Consider the following 20,785-nt stretch of genomic DNA (forward strand, 5'->3'; position numbering starts at 1 on the left):
CTTGCGCACATGTTGAGAGGCGGCGTTCCCCCCCGCCAGCCGAATCTCGCATCTGCGCAGTTGCTGTTATTTGTGTTCGTCGAGCCGCAGTCCCGGATGTTGTGGCTGCCGGGGGGGAGATGGCGGAGGTTGAGGGGGTAGTCGCGGCCCCAGGGCCAGCTTCAGGGTTGGCTTTCAGGGGCCGCCAAGCTATGTCCGGCTCCTGTGAGCGTGACCAGCAGGTTGAGGCGACGCAGCGGGCCCTGGTGGAGGTGTTGGGGCCCTACGAGCCCCTGCTGAGCCGGGTCCAGGCAGCCCTGGTGTGGGAGCGGCCAGCCAGGAGCGCCCTGTGGTGCCTGGGGCTGAATGCGGCTTTCTGGTGAGAGAACTGGACCCTCTGAAACCCTGCAGGGCGCGAACTCGTCAGGTGTCTCTGGGGTTCTCACCTCTCCGCCTGCCCGGTCTCCTTCTCTACATTGCCTTACCTCCTTCCACCCCATCCCGCCTCCACGCTGCTTTGACATTCCAGCCCTTCCCAGGGCCTTCCAGCTGGCCTCCTTGCTGTACCCGCGCCCGCACTCTCGCCCCGCACATCTGGCGGAGCTTCTGGTAACTTCTGGAGGGGTTCGCAGGGAAAAACCAAGATGCCTCTTCTTGTTAGCTTGTGAAAGCTGTTTCCTGTAAGGCCCTTATCTTCTTTTCTCTTTTCTGCCCAAGTGTGGCTGGAAGGCTGCCTTCCAGAGATTTTTAGCAGTGAGAGGTGGAGATGGAAGGTCTGAAAAAAAATGTATCCATAGCTGTGATAAGAAAACAAGTTGAGGCGGTTAGCATGAATTAGCATCTTGGATAATTCATGTCTCACTCCGTCCAGAGAGTTGAAGTTTAGGCGTCCGTGTGGACCTCCACAGATGAAACTTGGAAGAAAATGCTAAGCCTTTAAAGGAAATAGTGATCGTGAGATCTTACCCTTTCCACAGCCAGTTAAGACTGCAGTGCCTCCCTGTTTCAAGAAATTAGAGAGGCATCCTTAGCCACAGTACATAAACAAGGAAATTGAGGCTATAATAAAATTTTCCAGGACTGGACAAGTGGCACTGTAAATACATTTTAAATGTAAGGGTCATGCTTTGGGGAAATGGGACTGCTGTTCCTCTCCTAAGTTGTCATCTCCTAAAGACAACAGGTCTTCATAGAATCTACCAATCATAGTTGGGGGTTTGTTAATAGGGAAGTAAGTAGATTCAATTCCAAGGGTACTGTGCATGTATGGGAGAGGGGGAGCTTCAGCTAAATGAAATAAGACTACCCTGGATAAAAGTGAATCAACAGTGAGTTTTTTTAATTTGTTGTTTTTGCCAAAAATAGCTTCTTAAAATTCTTGGTTTGAAAGTCAAAACACTGCCATTTGGTTGAAAGAAATTTTAGTGCATGGGTATAGAACAATTAATTCAAAGTCCTTTGACTTAGTCCTCTCCTAGTTTGAAGGAGACTCACATTAAAGGTACCATAGCAGCCTGGCATTTCTTGATTCCATTCTTTAGCAAATTAGATGGTAAACTTTTCCTTCTCCCTCTTTCACTACTTCCCTCCCTCTCTTTCCCAGAGCCTTGTGCATGCTAAGCATGTGCTGTATCTTTGAGCTAACCCCAGCCCTCATCACCTGTTGGTAAGGTAATCATTCTTCCTCGACCCCCCAGGTATCAACTTCCCTTTCATTGCTGTCAGAAGCCCTTAACTGTAAGTACCTCATTTAGGAGCATTTATCCAGGCAAAATTTCACTTCCCACAGTGGTGCCCCTAGAAAGAAAGCAACAGGAAACTGCTGGCCCCCAACAGTTTTCTGAAGTTTAGTAGTGTGCTGTTTAGTTTTTCTTTTTTGTCGGTTGTGGGGCTTGAACTCTGGGCTTGGGCTCTGTCCCTGTGCTCTTCCGCTCAAGGCGAGCGCGCCACCGCTTGAGCCAAAGCACTACTTCTGGTTTTCTAGTAGTTTATTGGAGATAGTCTCACAGACTTTCCTGCCCGGGCTGGCTTTGGACCGTGATCCTCAGATCTCAGCCTTCTGAGTAGCTAGGATTACAGGCGTGAGCCACCAGTGCCCAGCTAGTCTGCTGTTTAGAATCTCACTTTTGCACTCTGGATGGCAAAACCTTATTGTACTTGGTCTTTATCTCTGGCATTTTCTGGTAGCATGCCTGCTGTGTATCTAGAACACAGTAACTCTTATTACAGTCCCATCACATTCTAAGAAGGTAGGAAAGAGCAAAAGGAGAGTGTGGCCGGGTGCCGGTGGCGCTGTGTCTCAAAAGTGGTAGAGCACTAGCCTTGAACAAAAAAGAGCTCAGGGCTGGGCACTGGTGGCTCACGCCTGTAATCCTAGCTACTCAGGAGGCTGAGATCTGAAGATCACGGTTCAAAGCCAGCCCCGGCAGGAAAATCCGTGAAACTCTTATCTCCAATAAACCACCAGAAAACTGGAAGTGGTGCTGTAGCCCAAATGGTAGAGTGCTAGCCTTGAGCTGAAGAGCTGAGGGACAGCACTCAGGCCCAGAGTTCAAGCCCCATGACCAACCCCCCCCCCCCCCAAAAAAAAGTGTGACTTGAGACAGAAAGAATAGTTGGCTATGCTATTTATGAAAACTTATACCTATGAAGGATACAGATAGGGTTAGGGTCCAAGACACTAGACTATTAGGCATTGGCATTCATAGAATGTAGGGGAATGAGCTTCTTTGGAAAGTAGTCTGAAGTTTAAATTGAAAATTAGGCTTTACATACCAGTAGTGTCTTATTGAGTATTGGGGTATTGACATTTCAGTTTGGAATGCGGATGAGTGTTTAGGTCGTAGACATTAAATATTTAAAAAAGGAAAGAGTATGAGTATCATTAAAAGGTCAGAAAAAGCAAATTTAAAATACTTTTTTTTTTTTTCTTTTTTTTGTCGGTCTTGGGGCTTGAACTCTGGGCCTGGGCGCTGTCCCTCAGCTCTTCAGCTCAAGCCGAGCGCTCTACCACTTGAGCTACAGCGCCACTTCCGGTTTTCTGGTGGTATATTGGAGATAGGAGTCTCACGGACTTTCCTTCCCCGGGTTGGCTTTGAACCGCGATCCTCAGATCTCAGCCTCCTGAGTAGCTAGGATTACAGGCGTGAGCCACCAGCGCCCGGCTGCAAATCTAAAATACTTAATCCTTCATCATGTGTTAAGAATCATAGCACATTGTTGAGGTGTTATATGCATTTTGAAGTATTACAAGATTGAATAATAGTAGAAAAAAGTAATCAGAAATCAAGTAGGTAGCTCTTTTAGTTATGGTTAATCTCGATCTGAGGATCACAGTTCCAAGCCATCTGTTCAGAAAAGTCCATGAGACTCTTATCTCCAATTAATGACCAAGAAGCCCAAAAGTATAAGAAAACAAAAAGCCAAAAGTAGAGCTATGGTTCAAATGGTAGAGTGCTAGTCTTGATCACAAAAACTTGGGAACAGTACCTAGACCCAGGACCAATAAGTAAATAGACAAATAGATCTGTTTACAATAAGTAAATAGATAAATAGACCAATGTAGATAGCTTGTCACCATAGTATTCTTAGACTTTTACTCCCCCACCCCCACCCCCTGGAGGGTCTAACAAAATTATGATGGCCATATCAGAGACCTGGCTTAGATTACCTTTGGTCACTGACCAGTTATTATCTCTAAGATAATAGTCTTCACTGCTAATAGCTGATATTTTTATTAGCCTCACTTTATCTGTAAATGAGTGACAGGGGAAGAATATGGGTGTCAGCAAGAGTACATCCTGACAGGATCAGAAAAAAAACATTCCAGTAGCTTTTTGGCTTGTGTCATAGGAGCTAAGAGTGAGGGTAAATGAGCCCTAGAAATGTGAGGGCATTCCAAGCTCCTTCCCACTTCCATGAAGAACACATGGTTCAAGGAGCACTAGATGACTTACTAAGCTGATTCCCATTTAATATTATTCTACGCCGTCTTTAGGGATATGATTGAGCACAATCCACAAGAGGATTCTTTGTTGAGATCTGTTTTTATAGTCACTAATCTGAATTAATCATGTTATACTGAGGGGGTCATTACAGAATCTGTTTTTTAAAAAAGGTTCCCTTTCCTCCCTAAAACAAAAAAAAAAGTTGTGTGGGGTTTTTTTGTTTTTGTTTTTTGATGGCTTGGAAATTGATGAAGCAATTCTGACCCTAAAAGGTTAGAATTTGAAGCCAGGCACCAGTGGCTGAGGCCTGATGATCATGGTTCAAAGCTAGCCCAGACAGGAAAGTACATGAGAAATTTATCTCCATTTAACCACCAGGAAACAGGAAGTGGTGCTGTGCTTCAAAGTGGTAAGCACTCTCCTTGAGTGAAAGCGCAGGAACATCTCCCAGCCCTGAGTTCAAGCCCCATGACTTAACCAAAAAAAAAAAAAAAAAAAACACCTGGCGCCGATGGCTCACACATGTAGCTACTTAGGAAGCTGAGATCTGAGGATCACAGTTCAAAGCCAGCCTAGGCAGGAAAGTCCGTGAGACTCTTATCTCCAATAAACTACTAGAAAACCGGAAGTGGCGCTGTGGCTTAAGCGGTAGAGGGCTTGCCTTGAGCTGAAGAACGCAGGGACAGCGCCCAAACGCAGAGTTCATGCCCCACAACCGACCAAAAAAAAAAAGTTAGAATTTGAGTGAAAAACAGTTATACTGGAGTTCTTATTCAGGTAGTAGAATGCTTGCCAAACATCTTCAAGGCCCTCTGTTTAATCCCTAGTACCAAAAATAAATAAATAAACAAAACCCCAACAAACAGGAAATAGTTTCCGTAGAGACAATTTGTTTCCTGGGGAAAAAATGTGTACATAAAATTTAGATGGAATCACTTGAGCCAAATGAGTCTGGTTATAGTCTTTCCAAGCCCCAGGACTAGGGAGAAAAATGTCTAATTTAGCTTTTTTTTTTCTGTCAGTGCCTGGGTACTGTCCCTCAGCTCTTCAGCTCAAGGCAAGCACTCTACCACTTGAGCCACTTCTAGCTTTTTCTGTTTATGTGATACTGAGGAATTGAACCCAGGGCTTCATGCATGCTAGGCAAGCACTCTACTACTAAGCCACATCCCCGGCCCCTTACTTATATTTTTTCATGCTACTGGGTTGATAAGTACCTATCACAGTGCCCAGTTTTACTCATTGAAATGTAGTCTTGTTTTTGCTTGTGCTAGCCTTGAACTTCAGTCCTCCTTATCTCAACCTCCTAAGTAGCTAGGATTACAGGCACTTACCACAGCCCTAGCTTTGTCCCCTGTTTTTATCTGTCTTAATTGTAAGGTTGGATGCTTTCTCTCAATTAACATAGATAAACCATTAGCAGCTAGTTGGTTCCATTTCTTGTTTTTGTGCAAGCAACAATTATCATTATATGGTATGGGTTGGGTTAATTTTTTTCCCTTTTAATTTGCCAGTGACTAGCTCATTAACTACACAGTCACAAGTGCTGTACAATAATGGGCTTACTGTCCCTGTAGGCTGCCATCCTTTGTTCTGAAGTGCCATTGAGATGAGCTTATGCTGTAATGACAAAGGAAGCTAAAAATAATATTTACTAGAAAATAGTAATAGAGTAATATATGTCTGGGTTTTTTTCCTTCTTGTGGAACTGAAGGTGGATCCTAGGACCTCATACACATTATACATGTATTATGTATGACTATCACAAACCTTTACCAATCCAGAAAAGAGGAGGAGGAAGCCTGGTGCCAGTGGCTCACACCTGTAATCCGGCTACTCAGGAGGCTGAGATCTGAAGATCAAGGTTCAAAGCCAGCTGAGGCAGGAAAGTACATGAGACTCATCTCCAATAAACTCAGAAAACTGGAAGTGGCGCTGTGGCTCAAGTGGTAGAGTGCTAACCTTGAGCTGAAGAGCTGAGGGACAGCACAGTTCAAGTCTCATGATGGAAAAAAAAAGTGCTTATTGACATAGTATTTCACTTCAAATAGTGTTCTTATCATTCGTCTTTCAAATTTTTTTATTACTGCCTTATATTATAAATATATAATATATATTATATATTATATAGTGTAAATATATATAATATATATAATATATATATTATATATATAATATATATTATATAGTGTAAATATATAATATTTACACTACAGGAGTGCTTAACTTAATATCAACTTTTTTGTTTTTTTGTGTGTGTTCTGGGATTGTGCTGAGCACAATCCAGGACCTTGTACTACTCTCACTGCTAGCACTCTACCTACCATTTGAGCCATGCCCCCAGAAATTTTTTACTGGCTAATTGGAGATAGTCTGTCACGTACTTTTCTGTCTGGGTTAGCTCTAACTTTAGTCCTCAGGTCTCAGCCCCCTGACTAGCTAAGATTCAGGCATGGGCTACCAGTGCTGGCTTATGTTTTATTCTTTTCTGTAGTTGAGCTGCTTGCTTACCAAAAAGCTTCAGCAAGTAGGCACTCAATAAACGTTCAATTAAGTTAAAGCATGGCTTAGGAGAATGGGAGGTGGGAGCAATTTTTTTCCTACTCCATTTTGTATTCGGTTAAAAAATTATACTTTGGCCAGGTGCCGGTGGCTCACACCTGTAATCAGGAGGCTGAGATCTGAGGATCACAATTTGAAGCCATCCTGGCTTAGTCTGTGAGACTCTTTTTGTTGTTGTTGGTCATGGGGCTTGAACTCTGGGCCTGAGAGCTGTCCCTCAGCTCTTCAGCTCAAGGTGAGTGCAGTACCACTTGAGCCACAGTGCCACTTCGGATTTTCTGGTGGTTTATTGGAGATAAGAGTCCCATGGAGCTGGGTGCCGGTGGCTCATGCCTGTAATCCTAGCTACTCAGGAGGCTGAGATCTGAGGATGGAGGTTCAAAGCCAGCTTGGGCAGGAGAGTCCGTGAGACTCTTATCTCCAATAAACCACTCAGAAAACCAGAAGTGGTTATAGAGTGCACCTTGAGTTGAAGAGCTAAGGGACAGCATCTAAGCCCAGAGTTCAAGCCCCACAACTGACAAAAAAAAGAGAGAGAGAGAGAGTCTCATGGACCTCCCTGCACGTGCTGGCATTGAACTGTGATCCTCAGGTCTGTTTCCTGAGTAGCTATGATTACAGGTGTGAGCCACCTGTGCCCAGCTATGTGAGACTCTTTATCTCCAATTAAACAGCAAAAGGCCAGAAGTGGAGCTGTGGCTCAAGTGTTAGACTGCTAGCCTTGAGGAAAAAGGCTCAGGAACAGACCCCAGGCCCTGAGTTCAAGCCCAGGATTGGCACCCTCCACCACCACCACCACCCCCCCCCCCCAAAAAAAAAGCAAGCTCTGAGAACAGGAGGATTTAGGCAGTCTTATTACCTACCTAGCTCTTTGAAGTACTGAGCAAAGTAGTTGCATCACATATAGCTAGAGAAACAGCAGCACTAGGGAACAAGAAACTCGGCCTTATTAAGTTTGCTTATTTGTTGGGATAATGCACTGACTTTGGAAAGAGGCTTAATGGCCAGAGGCAGCTCTAGAGGTTTTATTTTTAAGCCGCTTTCATTCTTTAATCTATCGTATAATTGCACTATCTGTTAAGACCTTTTTTTGTTGTTGTTGTTGGTTGTGGGGCCTGAACTCTGGGCCTGGGCGCTGTCCCTCAGATCTTCAGCTCAAGGCTAGTGCTCTATAGTACCACTTCCAGCTTTTTCTGCTTATGTGGTGCTGAGGAATCGAACCCAGGGCCTCATGGATACAAGGCAAGCACTCAACCACTGAGCCACCTTCCCAGCCCCCAGACCTCATTTTTAATATAATTTTATTTTTATTTTGTAATTCTTAAATGTTAAACTAAGTGATTTGAACAGAGGAACAAAAAAATCACCAAGACAGACTGGCTTTAAGATTGAAAATATGGAATACTTCATGAATTTGCATATCATACTTCTGCTGGGACCATGTTATTCTTCTCTGTATCATTCCAATTTTAGTATATATGCTGCCCAAATGAGCACGTAATATAATTTTTAAAAGGTAACATGCATTGGTGTTTATAGAAATGACTACAAAACATCTGGAAACAACATTTAAAATTGCTTTACCATTTCCTGTGTATGTGTCTAACTTCATATATAGATAGATATAGATATAGAAATATATCCAGAAAAAGCTTTTTCTTTGTTTTGTTGTTATTCTGGGAATTGGAACTAGGGTCACAAGTCTTTAATCTTTTATGTATGATAGGAATTATAGTTAATTTTTTTTTGGGGGGGTGGTCATGGGGGCTGAACTCTGGGCCTGGGTGCTGTCCCTCAGCTCTTCAGCTCAAGGCTAGCGCCCTACCACTTGAGCCACGGTGCTACTTCCAGCTTTTTCCTGCTTATGTGGTGCTAAGGAATCAAACTCGGGGCCTCATGCATGCTAGGCAAGCACTCTACCACTGAGCCAGCTTCCCAGCCCCTGATAGGAATTATACTATGAGAATTGTTCTGTGATTTTTGACAAGTTGTTAGGCCATGTTGTTGAACTGTGATCATTCCAGAGTTATTACCTATATCCAATCCTTACTTTTACCCCTTTAGTCAGTTGCTATGACAATACCTAATAACAATACAGTATTACAAATATGAATATAGCTGGGTGCTAGTGGCTCATGCATGCCTGTAATCCTACTCAGGAGGCTGAGGTCGGGTGATGGCGGTTCAAAGCCAGCCTGGGCAGGAAAGTCTGTAAGACTCTTATCTCCAATTAACCACCAGAAAACCAGAAGTGGACCTGTGGCTCCAAGTGGTAGAGCACTGGCCTTGAGATGAAGAGTTTTGGGACAGTGCCAAGGCCCAGAGTTCAAGACCCACAACCAACAATAAATAAATACATAATAGAATTACAGGCTAAGCATATATTATGTACTTATTATTTTCTTGGCTTTTTTGGCCACAGTGATTTAAGTGTGTTATTAAGAATGTTATTTCTGGCCTGGCACGAGTGGCTCACCATGATCCTCAGATCTCAGCCTCTTACGTAGCTAGGATTACAGTCAGGAGCTACCGGCACCCATCTGCATGTTTTTAAGTATATCTCTGTCAGTGTGTTCCCCTGTAATGAATGGGACCTAATTTGACAGATGATAGATGTATGCTTTCATCATAACAATTTATCAAGGGTTAATGTCTCTAAAATTATTAGAATCACAGACTGGAAAGTTGAAAGGGATTTTGAGAGATTAATTAGGCCTCTGCCTTTACAGAAGCAAATTATTATCTCTGTTCATAGGTAAAATAGTTAAGACACAAAAGTTTCAATTATTTACCCAAGGTGTACAACTAGTCAGTGTTAGAACATACAAAATTTTTGTTTGTGTACTCCAGTAGCAATAATATACATGTAGTGTTTTTGAAATTAGCTTAATTTCTTAATGACTTCTTGTTTCTCCTTCTCTGTAGGTTTTTTGCACTGACATCCCTTCGTCTTGTGTTTTTACTTTCATTTGGCTTGATGATCATTGTCTGTATTGATCAATGGAAGAATAAAATTTGGCCTGAGCTGAAAGGTAAGTTCAATAGCATTTAGAACAGTCTGGATTAGAAATTTAATTTTTGCCTTTAGTTTTGTTTTGTTTCAGTTTTTGAGATGTGGAGCTTGAGACATACTGTCTTTTAAAATCTAAATTATTTGCTTTTAAGAGACACTTGAAAGGCTTGTGCCCATCTGTGAGTCAGTAGTAAGCTTTGCCTTTTCCATCTTAGCAAATCTATAGCTACCTCTTTATTCCTGGGGAGTAAGTAGTTCTTTTTTTTTTTTGTCGGTTGTGGGGCTTGAACTCTGGGCTTGAGCGCTATCCCTGAACTCTTCAGCTCGAGGTGAGTGCTCTACCACTTGAGCTACAGTGCCACTTCAGGTTTTCTAGTGGTTTATTGGAGATAAGAGTCTCATGGACTTTCCTGCCCGGGCTGGCTTTGAACCGTGATCCTCAGATCTCAGCCTCCTGAGTAGCTAGGATTACAGGCGTGAGCCACCGGTGCCCGGCATAAGTAGTTCTTAAGAGTTTTTTTTTTCCCAGTTGTGGGGCTTGAACTCAAGGTCTGGGCACTGTCCCCTGAGCCTCTTTGGGTTCAAGGCTAGCCATCTACCACTTGAGCCACAGTGCCACTTTTGGTTTTTGAGTAGTTAATTGGAGATAAAGAGTCTCATGGGGACTTTTCTGCCCAGGCTGGCTTCGAACCACGATACTCAGAAATCAGCCTCTTGAGTAACTAGAATTACAGGTATGAGCCACTGGCACATACTAGCTTATGAATTTTTTTTTTCTTTTTGCCAGTCCTGGGTCTTGAACTCAGGTCCTGGGCACTGTCCCTGAGCTGCTGTTGCTCAAGGCTGGCATTCTACAACTTGAGCCACAGTGCCATTTCCAGCTTTTTCTTTATATGGTACTGAGGATTCGACCCCATGGCTTTATGCATGCTAGTCAAGCACTCTTACCACTAAGCCACATTTCCAGCCCCAGTTTAAGAATTTTTTTTTTTTTGTCGGTAGTGGGGCTTGAACCTCTGGGCTTGGGCGCTGTCCCTGCACACTTCAGCTCAAGGCAAGCACTCTAACGCTTGAGCCACAGCGCCACTTCCAGTTTTCTGGTGGTTTATTGGAGATGAGTCTCACGAATTTTCCTGTGGGCTGGCTTTGAACTGTGATCCTCAGATCTCAGCCTCCTGAGTAGCTAGGATTACAGGTGTGAGCCACCAGCGCCCAGCCCAGTTTAACAATTTTTAAAAATAAATATCTTTAGCTAGGCACCTGTAATCTTAACCACTCGGGAGGCTAGCTTGAACAGACAAATCTTTGAGACTGTTACCTCCATTTAACCAGCAAAAAGCCAGATGTAGAGGCATTGCTGTACTGGTAGAGTTCCAGCCATGAGTAGAAAAGGCTGAGTGAGAGCATGAGGCCTGTGTTCAAACCCCAAAGCAAAAATCCTTACTGGATTATGTATCTTTACTGAGGGAACATCAACTTACTTCCCTAGGATTTCTTTTAAATCATTTATTTGTAATGTGCTAAGTGAAGCATTATGATTTATGGAAAGTAATCTAAAACAGGGTACTTATTTTGGTTTTGTGGTTTGAGGTCTTAGTTTAGGGCCTTTTGCCCTCTTTTATCTTACTTTCCTGAGTGCTGCTCTACCACTTGAGCCACATCTCCAGCCCTGAGACAAGGTACTTTTCAAAGATTTTTTTTCTTTAGCATAAGAAAAATTAATGACATAGAATAATACCAGAGATAACATAGTTTAGTTTGAATTATATATTCATTATTATTTTAGTCCTTAACTCAAGCCTAGAATGGAGAAAAATGAAAAACATTTGGAAATTGGAAAGAAAACTATTTCTAGATAGGCCAATAGCTTGATTAGTTTAAGGAACAAGCTGCAAAGCTTCTTCTGAGAACAGAGAATTGAGAATTTGGGTAAAAATGAAAAATTATTCAAGGTAGTACTAAGAAAACTGTAGCCCAGCGCTGGTGGCTCACATCTGTAATGCTAGCTACTCAGGAGACTGGGTGAGATCTGAGGATCATGGTGTGAAGCCAGCCCAGGCAGGAAAGTCTGTGAGACTCTTATCTCCAATTAACCACCAAAAAGATCAAACTGGAGCTGTGGCTCAAGTGGTAGAGCACTAGCCTTGAGCAAAGAAGCTCAAGGACAATGCTTAGGCCTTGAGTTAAACCCCAGCACTGACACAAAACAAACAAAAACCATCTCAAAGGTTATTGCCATTAGATTTTTTTTAACCTTAAGATACAAATCTTTTATTAGTAAAGAAAAGGCATTAGTGATCATAAAGCCATTAGATTTTATAAGGCCTGTAAGTTAGGCCTAGAAAAAAAAAAGACTGATAAGTTGGATGGTCTTAAGAGCAAGGGACAAAAAATAACTGGGATTTTAACAATGTTGAGTAGAGAAGTAGAGGTATGGCTCAAGTGGGTAGAGTGCCAGCCTTGAGCAAAAAACTAAGGAAGAGTGCACAGGCCCTGAGTTCAAACCCCAGTACCAGCACCAAAGAGTGGAGAGTGGGAGAATGACATACAATTAGAAGATACAGGCAAAGCCAAAGAAGTTGGTTCATGTAAGGGGGTATGAATGAGAAAAGTTGATGTGTGTTGTGTTGGCAGGTTGTGAAGCCAGAGCATAGCTTCTAGTGGTGCTGGTGGTCCTGGTGGTCCTGGGGGCTGCTCTCTGGACCTGGGCGCTGTCCCTCAGCTCTTCAGCTCAAGGCTAGTGCTCTACCACTTGAGCCACAATGCCACTTCTGGCTTTTTCTGCTTATGTGGTGCTGAGGAATGGAACCCAGGGCCTCATGCATACAAGGCAAGCATTCTACCACTGAGCCACCTTCCCAGCTCCCAAAGTGTATAGCTTTTAAATAGGTTATTCTCTTGTTTTATAGAAACTTCAAGGAATCATGTAGTTCCTCTGCTTGTCATAGCTGGTGAATGTCAAAAGACTAAATAATTCAGATCAAAGGATGTCTCTTTAAAGAAAATAGGTAGATATTTTAGGGTTGGAGTAGTTACAACATGTTCTAGTACTTTGATAGACACTGATATTTATGAGTAGCCCAGACACATTCAAGGGATGGGACCATTTTTCTTGTATACTTTGGCTTTCCACTGAAGTAATTAAAGGGCTCTATTGGTCTGTTTGTACCCTTTGCCTTTTCCTTAAGAAATGAGTGGGCATAAGCCATTATTCTCTTGTTTGAACAAGCATAAGTCATTATTTCCTTGTCTGTTAGCTCCCTAACTCTGGCATTTATAACATGATGTCTCTTTTTTATTGGATATTATTTTCTTTTTCTCAAACCTATTAACACTTGAGTTGTCAGACCAAAAGCCTAACATTTTCATGATGAGTTTTCCCTACCAACTAATGCTGGTGTTTGTTTTAATATTGTAGTGCCAAGACCCGACGCATTAGACAATGAGAGGTATGGAACCTGATTAAATCCCTTTTTGTTGCTCGGATTCTTTTTGTAATATTCTGATTATATGTTGTTAAGCCCATGTTCTGGACATACAGTGGACACTGGCCCAAATCCTAAAGTTTAGGCGGTAATATTTTGAGATAGTCAGTGTCTCTTCTAAAAAGAGAACTTGTAGGAAAAAAGAGAGCTTTATTGGTGGAAAAAAACAAAAGCAAAAAACATTACAATGCCTCATAACCTAACACAACAGGGAAATAGCTATATTCAGCCCTAGTGTGAAAACTTATAGCTAATTTGATTTGTATCCTGGCTTTAAACCAGGTCTAATGTTTTCTGTGACCTGTGGCTATTTAAAGTCCTCGGTCAGAAAACATTCTGGTTTCTGGCCAGTGAGCCATTGCCAAAGATTCCTCTTAACGTCTTACAGCTCCTTTCTCAGTTCATCCACTCCATATGTCTGAGCCAAGAATTTTCTCTTGTTATGGTCTAGTTTGACTTTGCTTTATTTATTGTCTCTCTGAGGAGCACATTCACCATTACCTTCCCTCAGCAGCAGTGTTGTCAGACTGTGCTTTTTACTTGTATCCCTGAATTGCAGTCACAGTGAATTGTAATGGTCTCAGTATGGGAAAGAAAATATTTTTAAACACAAAGGGCCTTGGAACTGGTGGCAGGTATACACATGTGGATTGGGCCAATTGCTCATAGGGTGGAGTTGTCAGAACAAGTTTGCCCTCCTAGTTCCTAATTCAAGTTTCAACCTGAAGAAAGTCCTACTTCACCTCCACAGCACCTGGGACTAGCCACTCCCAGCCTCTATTTAAACCCAGAAGTAATGGCTTACCTGCAATGCAAAATGGGACCCTCAACACCCTCTTTTCACAGCTCGCCCTTCTCTCTCCCTTAGCTGGGGCTTTGTTCACCCACGGTTGCTCAGCGTGCCTGAGCTCTGCCATCATGCAGCTGAAGTCTGGGTTAGTGGGACCATTTTCATAAGGAATCTTTTGCTTTTCAAAAAGCAAAACCCAGGCAAGGTAAGACTTCCATTTTTCACTTTCATACCTGGCCTCAGTTCAGTTCATGCTGAAAATTGAAATAGCTCCTTTTCTGTGTAGGGCTCATTCTAAAAAGAAAAGGAAGCTGGGCACTGTGGCTCACACCTATAACCCTAGCTACTCAGGAGGCTGAGATCTGAAGCAAGTGGTTCAAAGTCACTTGTTTTAATTTTGTAGGGCCAAGCTCAAGCCCCATGACTAGCCAAAAACAAAAAGAAAAGGCTGGGCTGGGAAGGTGGCTCAGTGGTAGAGCCCTTGCCTTGCATGCATGAGGCCCTGGGTTTGATTCCTCAGCACCACATAAGCAGGAAAAAAAAAAAGCCGGAATTGGCACTGTGCCTCAAGTGGTAGAGTGCTAGCCTTGAGCTAAAGAGCTGAGGGACAGCGCCCAGGCCCAGAGTTCAGGCCCCACTACTGGACCCCCAAAAAAAAAAAAAGAAAGAAAAGGCTAACATTTGTAGGATAGACAGAGGCTTCTAATTGGCCTTTAGGATTAAGGCAAGAGCTTGATGACTCCTTGTTGGTGTGTTTGGCTTGTCACTTGGAGTAGACCATTTTCTTTTTCTTTTTTCTCCCTCCTTCCCCATCTTCTGGTGCCAGGGATTGTACTCAGGGTCTTACACATGCTAGGCAAACCTTCTACCACTGAGGTACATCTCTAGTCCCATAAAGTAGGCCATTTTCTTGCCCTAAGGTGAGAAAGAAAGCTTGCTGCATGTGTTGTGTGTCATATTAAAAATGTAGGTTGTTGAGCTTTTGTTGTCTTGTTTACCTATTTTGACTTTTAAGAAAACCCACCAACACTTGTTTTCAGAGAAAATGTTTGGTTAAGCCTTATTCATACCAATTTTGTGACATGAAAGGTATAGCTATATGGAGTTGCCACATGAATGGAGTTTGAGTACAAGGGAACATCCACTTTTTCCCCAAACAGAATAGCCATTGGACAGAAGAGTAGCTACATCTGTCATCTGATATGTCTATACTTGACTTATAGATCCTAAAGATATTTCAGTCACTTCTCTACCATTAATCCCCCATTCTCACTCCTTGCCATGTGGCAGAAACTTAATATCGCTTCTTGACTCTCCAGTTCTGCTTGCTGAGCTGTGGGATTCTGACCTTTTTGGCTGTCTTGGGCCGCTACATCCCTGGACTCCTGCTGTCCTATTTGATTCGTAAGTAAGGTTTGTGCCTCCCGTTAGGAGCTACTCTTGTTCATAGCTTTTCTAATTACAGCTAACCCTGGATCTAGGGAGAGAATGCCTATATCTAAGGTCACCAGAAAATGACCTTTTCATAGTTTCATGACCAGTTTAGTGTTAAGAAAAATGTCTTAAGCCGGGCACCAGTGGCTCACGCCTGTAATACTAGCTACTCTGGAGGCTGAGATCTGAGGATAACAGTTCTAAGTCAGCCCAAGCAGGAAAGTCCATTTCTTTCATTGGTGGTGGTGGTCATGGGGCTTGAACTCAGCCTGGGCGCTGTCCCTCAGCTCTTCAGCTCAAGGCGAGTATTCTACCACTTGAGCCACAGCACCACTTCTGGTTTTCTAGAGATAAAGAGTCTCAAGGACTTTCCTGTCTAGGCTAGCTTTGAACTGCGATCCTCAGATCTCAGCCTCCTGAGTAGCTAAGATTACAGGTGTGAGCCACGGCACCCAGCTGAAAGTCCGTTTCTTATCTGCAATTAGCCACCAAAAAAACTAGAAGTGGTAAGCACTAGCCTTGAGCTGAAGAGCTCAGGGACACTGCCCAGGTCCAGAGTTCAAGCCCCAGACAAGAAAAAAGAAAAATGTCTTCTTTGTTGTAGCAGATTCCATTGAAGTACATCCTTACCTAAAATCCATCTCTTACCAGGTTTTGGAAATTTACGAGAGCCCACTAACAAAATACTATTCCCAAATATGAAAGCCTGCTTATGTTTAAGGAGGGAATTTTTAGAACATTAATTCTTAGAGGTTTTTCTGTTAGATTCTTTTTGCCTTGGAGGACTTTTTACTCCCCCGGAACATAAGTTTATAAATTCAGTTACTTGATGTTGGCATGTACTCTGGGGCTGGATCAACTGAATTGTTCTGGCTATGACTGTCATATATCAGACCCTCATATGATTGGTTGTATAGTAGAGGTGTTGTTTAATGACTCAGTGATACTCACAGCCAATGTTCACATTTTCTGGTTCTGCCCTGGGTTATCAGTAACATATACGCTATGTATAGAGTAGGCCCTATGGCCTACAGAAGTCTCTGCTTTTAAAAGTCCTCTTTAGGGAGACTGGTATAGATAACCAGTAGAATTAAGCAGAACTATTACATACTAAATGCATGTGTAAGCCTCAAGGACACACTATCAGAGGGATGTTCAACCTCTTCTCCATTTAGCCTCTTCCTCCCATTTCTTTTCTTAGTTGTCACTGTCATGATATGGCCCCTTGCTGTGTACCACCGACTGTGGGATCGAGCCTATGTGCGGCTAAAGCCAGCTCTACAGCGGCTAGACTTCAGTGTCCATGGCTACATGATGTCCAAGCAGAGAGAGAGACAACGTAAGTGTCATGGGAAGCTTCCTTTCACTTAGGCAGTTCAATCAATATTCTAGTCTAGAGCAACACATGCAGGCTTACCAGGTTTTCTCATTGGAATCCCAAACCCTCCCATTTTAACCACACACACACACACACACACACAATATTCTAGTCAAGAGCAACACATGCAGGCTTACCAGGTTTTCTCATTGGAATCCCAAACCCTCCCATTTTAACCACACACACACACACACACACACACAATATTCTAGTCTAGAGCAACAACACATGCAGGCTTACCAGGTTTTCTCATTGGAATCCCAAACCCTCCCATTTTAAACACACACACAATATTCTAGTCTAGAGCAACACATGCAGGCTTACCAGGTTTTCCCATTGGAATCCCAAACCCTTCCATTTTAACCACACACACACACACACACACACACACACACACACACACACTCTAGACTAGAGCAACAACACATGCAGGCTTACCAGGTTTTCTCATTGGAATCCCAAACCCTCCCATTTTAACCACACACACACACACACACACACACACACACTCCTAAGCTGAATAAAAGGCAGATATTGAAAACACTCATAATATTGCCTGCTGTTTATGAAGTATTTCCTTAACTTTTCTGAATACATCATGTAATCTTTATAACAACCTTGAGAAGTAGGTAATTTTATTCTCTTCTTCCAGTATAGCTCTTATTACTGAAAGCACTGAAATCTTTCTTCTCAAGATTAAAAACTGCTTTACAGATGCCAGAAGTGTACTAGCCTAAGATCTACCTAACCCATTGGTGATAGTAGTGCACCGTTTTCCCCTCTGTTTGGGTCTTACCAATTGGGTTTTATTTCCTGATCTTCAAAGAAGCCCACATGTGATTATCAAGGCCCAAGTTCTCCTAGGCCAGCTAGTTGAAAAGTATCAGGACTCAAAAGCCTAATTTAATAAAAGTGAACTCTTCCTTTAGGACCCTCTGTGATAGATGCTATCATAATCATTTACTACCTTGCCATTGGGTCTGCACCTAGCAGGAGGGGTGTTGGAAGAGTGATGTTCTAGAAGTCTTGCTCTACCAACTCACCTTGTCATGTAGGCTCAGCAGCCTTATCTTCATGCATTGTTAAAGAGGCTTACAGCTATATTTCAAGGGACTCTTTTATGATCTAATTTGGAGAAGGCATAAATGTCTTCTCCAAAGGCAAGGCTGTATATGTCTCCTCAAGGGAAGGCCTCAAGCTTTCTGCTCTTTCCATACAGTGCGCCGCAGAGCTCTACACCCAGAACGTACTGCGGACAACAGTGACAGTGAAGAAGAGCTTGCTGCCTTCTGTCCTCAGGTACCTTCAGTGTGGGAGCTGCTCCACTGGCCAGCTTTCCTTAACTCTCTTTTATCCATCAGGCAGCTCACATTTAGGCAGTAACCATGAAAGTTAAAGTTATGGGCTCTCCATGGCCCTAGATTCCTTGTGCCTCCCCACGGTAGAGACAGCAGGAGAGAAGCTAGTATTATATTAGGCCTTTGAACCTAGATCTCAATTTGAGCCTGGTGACCAATAACTCTCTTCCATGTTTCTTCTTACTCTACCATTATGGAAGAACTTCTAGAGCTAGCCTAATCAATCTTGTATTGTAAGCAGACCAGCCCACACTTAGGTCTGGGAAGCAACTATATCCTGCCCACCTGTGAAAAATAATCTGTTACTTGCTTAAGGGTAAGTAGCTAAGTAATGCCCCAGATTGCTTTTCTTCCTATGCTTAAAGTTATGTTTTCTTTGGGGGAGCAGCCTAAAAGGAGTCAAGATTTTGAGTAAAGTCCCCATCTATCTCCTATCACTGGTTATATTGATGTCCTTATATTAGTAGCCTCTAGGGCCAGCTAATTAGTGAAGCCTAGGACTGGGGACTGCTCTTGATAACTAATGGTATCATCTCAGCATTCTTGGTCTTTTCTTTTCCTAAGCTGGATGATTCTACAGTTGCCAGGGAATTAGCTATCACAGACTCGGAGCACTCAGATGCTGAAGTCTCCTGTACAGACAATGGCACATTCAATCTTTCAAGGGGCCAGACACCTTTAACAGAAGGCTCTGAAGGTAAGAAGAACCTTTGACCTGGTAATGACTTTCCTCTCAGCTTCCCTGGACAGAGGAAATACTGGTGCCTACTTCTCTCCTGTGCTCTGAACTGTGGATCAGGTAGCTTAGCACCCTGTGTGTGTATAGCTACAGCCAGGATAGTTCTGCTCTTCTTAAAGCCCTCAGTCTTTTAGTAGCCTCAGCCTCTAGTCTCATGGACATTCTAGAGGAAGGAAGGGAAAATCTGGCCAGTGGTGATCTACTCAGAGATGGGAAAAGCTAATCAGTCCTCAGGTCTTACTTCCTACTGAGAAATCCAGGGCAGAAAAATCTGGTTATATAGTATTGGCTTTTTATGAGTCCCAGGGTACTGGAGGATGTGGTGGCTACCCATGTTTCACATGCTCTGTGTTCTCAGATTTAGATGGCCACAGTGATCCAGAGGAATCATTTGCCAGAGACCTTCCAGACTTCCCTTCCATTAATGTGGATCCTGCTGGCCTGGATGATGAAGACGATACTAGCATTGGGATGCCCAGCTTGATGTACCGGTCCCCACAAGGAACTGAGATTACCCATGCTCCCCCTTCCAGCCAGGGGGAGGCTGCACTGCCAGAGCTTCTGCTTGGTTCCCTTCCTGTAGGATCCAACCTTACCAGCAACCTTGCCAGCCTAGTCTCGCAGGGCATGATCCAGCTGGCCTTGTCAGGGGCCTCCCAGACAGGCCCTTCTGGCCCACCTCCTCGGAGAGCAACAAGAGGTTTTCTCCGGTCTCCTAGTTCAGACCTGGACACTGATGCTGAAGGAGATGACTTTGAACTTCTGGACCAGTCAGAGCTGAATCAGCTGGATCCTTCGAATTCCAGGAGCCACTAAGAATACAAGAGACTCCTTTTTGGGAATCACTGCGGTTTAGGATTTTTTTTTCCCTCATTCCATTTAAGGTGATAGGAGAAGGGAAGAACCCAGGCAGGTCCCATCCCCTCAATTATCTTTGTATGCTGGGTGGCCTGGCTGTTGTTCAGAGGCCTATTTAAAGGATACTCATTTCCCTGCTGCCAGCTGGACATCCATTTCTGTGCTTAGTCACTGAGATGAGAATGTGCTTCCCCAAGGGAGGCTTCTACCAAGATGGTACTTTGAGGAACAAAGTTGTCAGGGATATTCTTTCCCCTTTGAGGAAGTGCTGCTGTTTGCTTTTAGGTCTGGGTGCTCAGGGCCCTCACTGACAAAAGAGCCCACCCTTTATTTCCTCTATCTCCCTGGAACCCCCAAAGTCAGGCAGCAGCTGGAAGAGTTGTCATCTTTTGTTAAATCATGATTTTTTTTTTTTTTAAGGCGAGCTTGTCCTTTGGCTCTGCAGAACAAGCCTGCTTCCCTTTTTCCAGCCCATCTTCTTGTTAACTGACCCCCAGTGCTCCAAAATATTTGTGAAATGTTAAGAAATGTGAATATAATGCAGGGATGGGCCATTCTTATACATCACCTCGGGCCATAGGGGTCAGATAGCTGTTGGTAGGGTTAGTGAGTGCCTCTTTATCTTGAGATCTCACTGAATCTTTTGGAGTTGTGTGATTGCCTTTGGTGCTGCTAACCCTTAACTCCATTTGCATTGGCCTGAGCAGTAAGCAAAGCAATACCACAGCCATTTTTATGTTCCTTTTCCTTCCCTGTTCCTTTGGAAAAGCAATAATTCCATGGGTGGGTGGAGGGGTCCAAAGTAGCACTTTATAAATGGCTTTGTGGCATTCTTCCCAGGAGCCTCAAACTCTTTTGCACCAACTATTCTTACTACCTTTTCAGCTTCTTTATTTTCAACTGCTTCCCTACTTGGTTAAGGCTACCTTTAAAGATGAGCCCATTAGCAAGAATGTGTCTGCAAAGACCCTTCTGGGTGGTATGTGCTCTGCAGACTCTAGTAAAATCATGTAAAGAACCCAAAATGGTCATTAGTTCTAAACCTGTCCAGCCTACTGCCTCACTTTGCCTCCCTAATCAGAGCTCAAGCCAAACTCTTCTATCCTCTTTCCTTCTTGCATTAACCCTTTGCTGATCCTCAGGGACCACTTCCCCAACACCACCCCCATACATGAATGAGGGATGTTGGACAGAGCCTATTTTCATGTGCTACAGGTGGGGGGAAGGGGTGCTGTTTGCTCT

General features: G+C 43.3%; 1 protein-coding gene and 1 non-coding gene across 2 annotated transcripts; one reads left to right on the top strand and one right to left on the bottom strand.

Annotated features, from left to right (window-relative positions):
* The first annotated feature begins 33 nt into the window (after positions 1-33).
* Positions 34-19,530, top strand: Retreg3 (reticulophagy regulator family member 3). The gene is made up of 9 exons (XM_042674202.1): positions 34-358; positions 9,414-9,520; positions 12,920-12,950; positions 13,855-13,981; positions 15,096-15,180; positions 16,412-16,549; positions 17,808-17,887; positions 18,511-18,643; positions 19,044-19,530. The coding sequence occupies exons 1-9, from the start codon at positions 120-122 to the stop codon at positions 19,499-19,501; spliced, it is 1,398 nt and encodes a 465-aa protein (XP_042530136.1). The 5' UTR covers positions 34-119; the 3' UTR covers positions 19,502-19,530.
* Positions 7,879-7,985, bottom strand: LOC122103627. The gene has a single exon (XR_006146801.1). It is a non-coding gene; the product is annotated as a U6 spliceosomal RNA (small nuclear RNA).
* Positions 19,531-20,785: the final 1,255 nt, after the last annotated feature.

Source organism: Dipodomys spectabilis, unplaced genomic scaffold, assembly GCF_019054845.1.
Source record: "Dipodomys spectabilis isolate Male_0828 unplaced genomic scaffold, ASM1905484v1 ptg000018l, whole genome shotgun sequence".
NCBI classification, from domain to species: Eukaryota; Metazoa; Chordata; class Mammalia; order Rodentia; family Heteromyidae; genus Dipodomys; species Dipodomys spectabilis.

Bases quoted from the DNA above. Each gene is read 5' to 3' on its own strand.
- Retreg3 (XM_042674202.1), top strand. From the start codon at position 120: ATGGCGGAGGTTGAGGGGGTAGTCGCGGCCCCAGGGCCAGCTTCAGGG. The intron at 359-9,413 runs GTGAGAGAACTG...CCTTCTCTGTAG, and splicing joins GGGCTGAATGCGGCTTTCTG to GTTTTTTGCACTGACATCCC. The intron at 16,550-17,807 runs GTAAGTGTCATG...CTTTCCATACAG, and splicing joins CAAGCAGAGAGAGAGACAAC to TGCGCCGCAGAGCTCTACAC.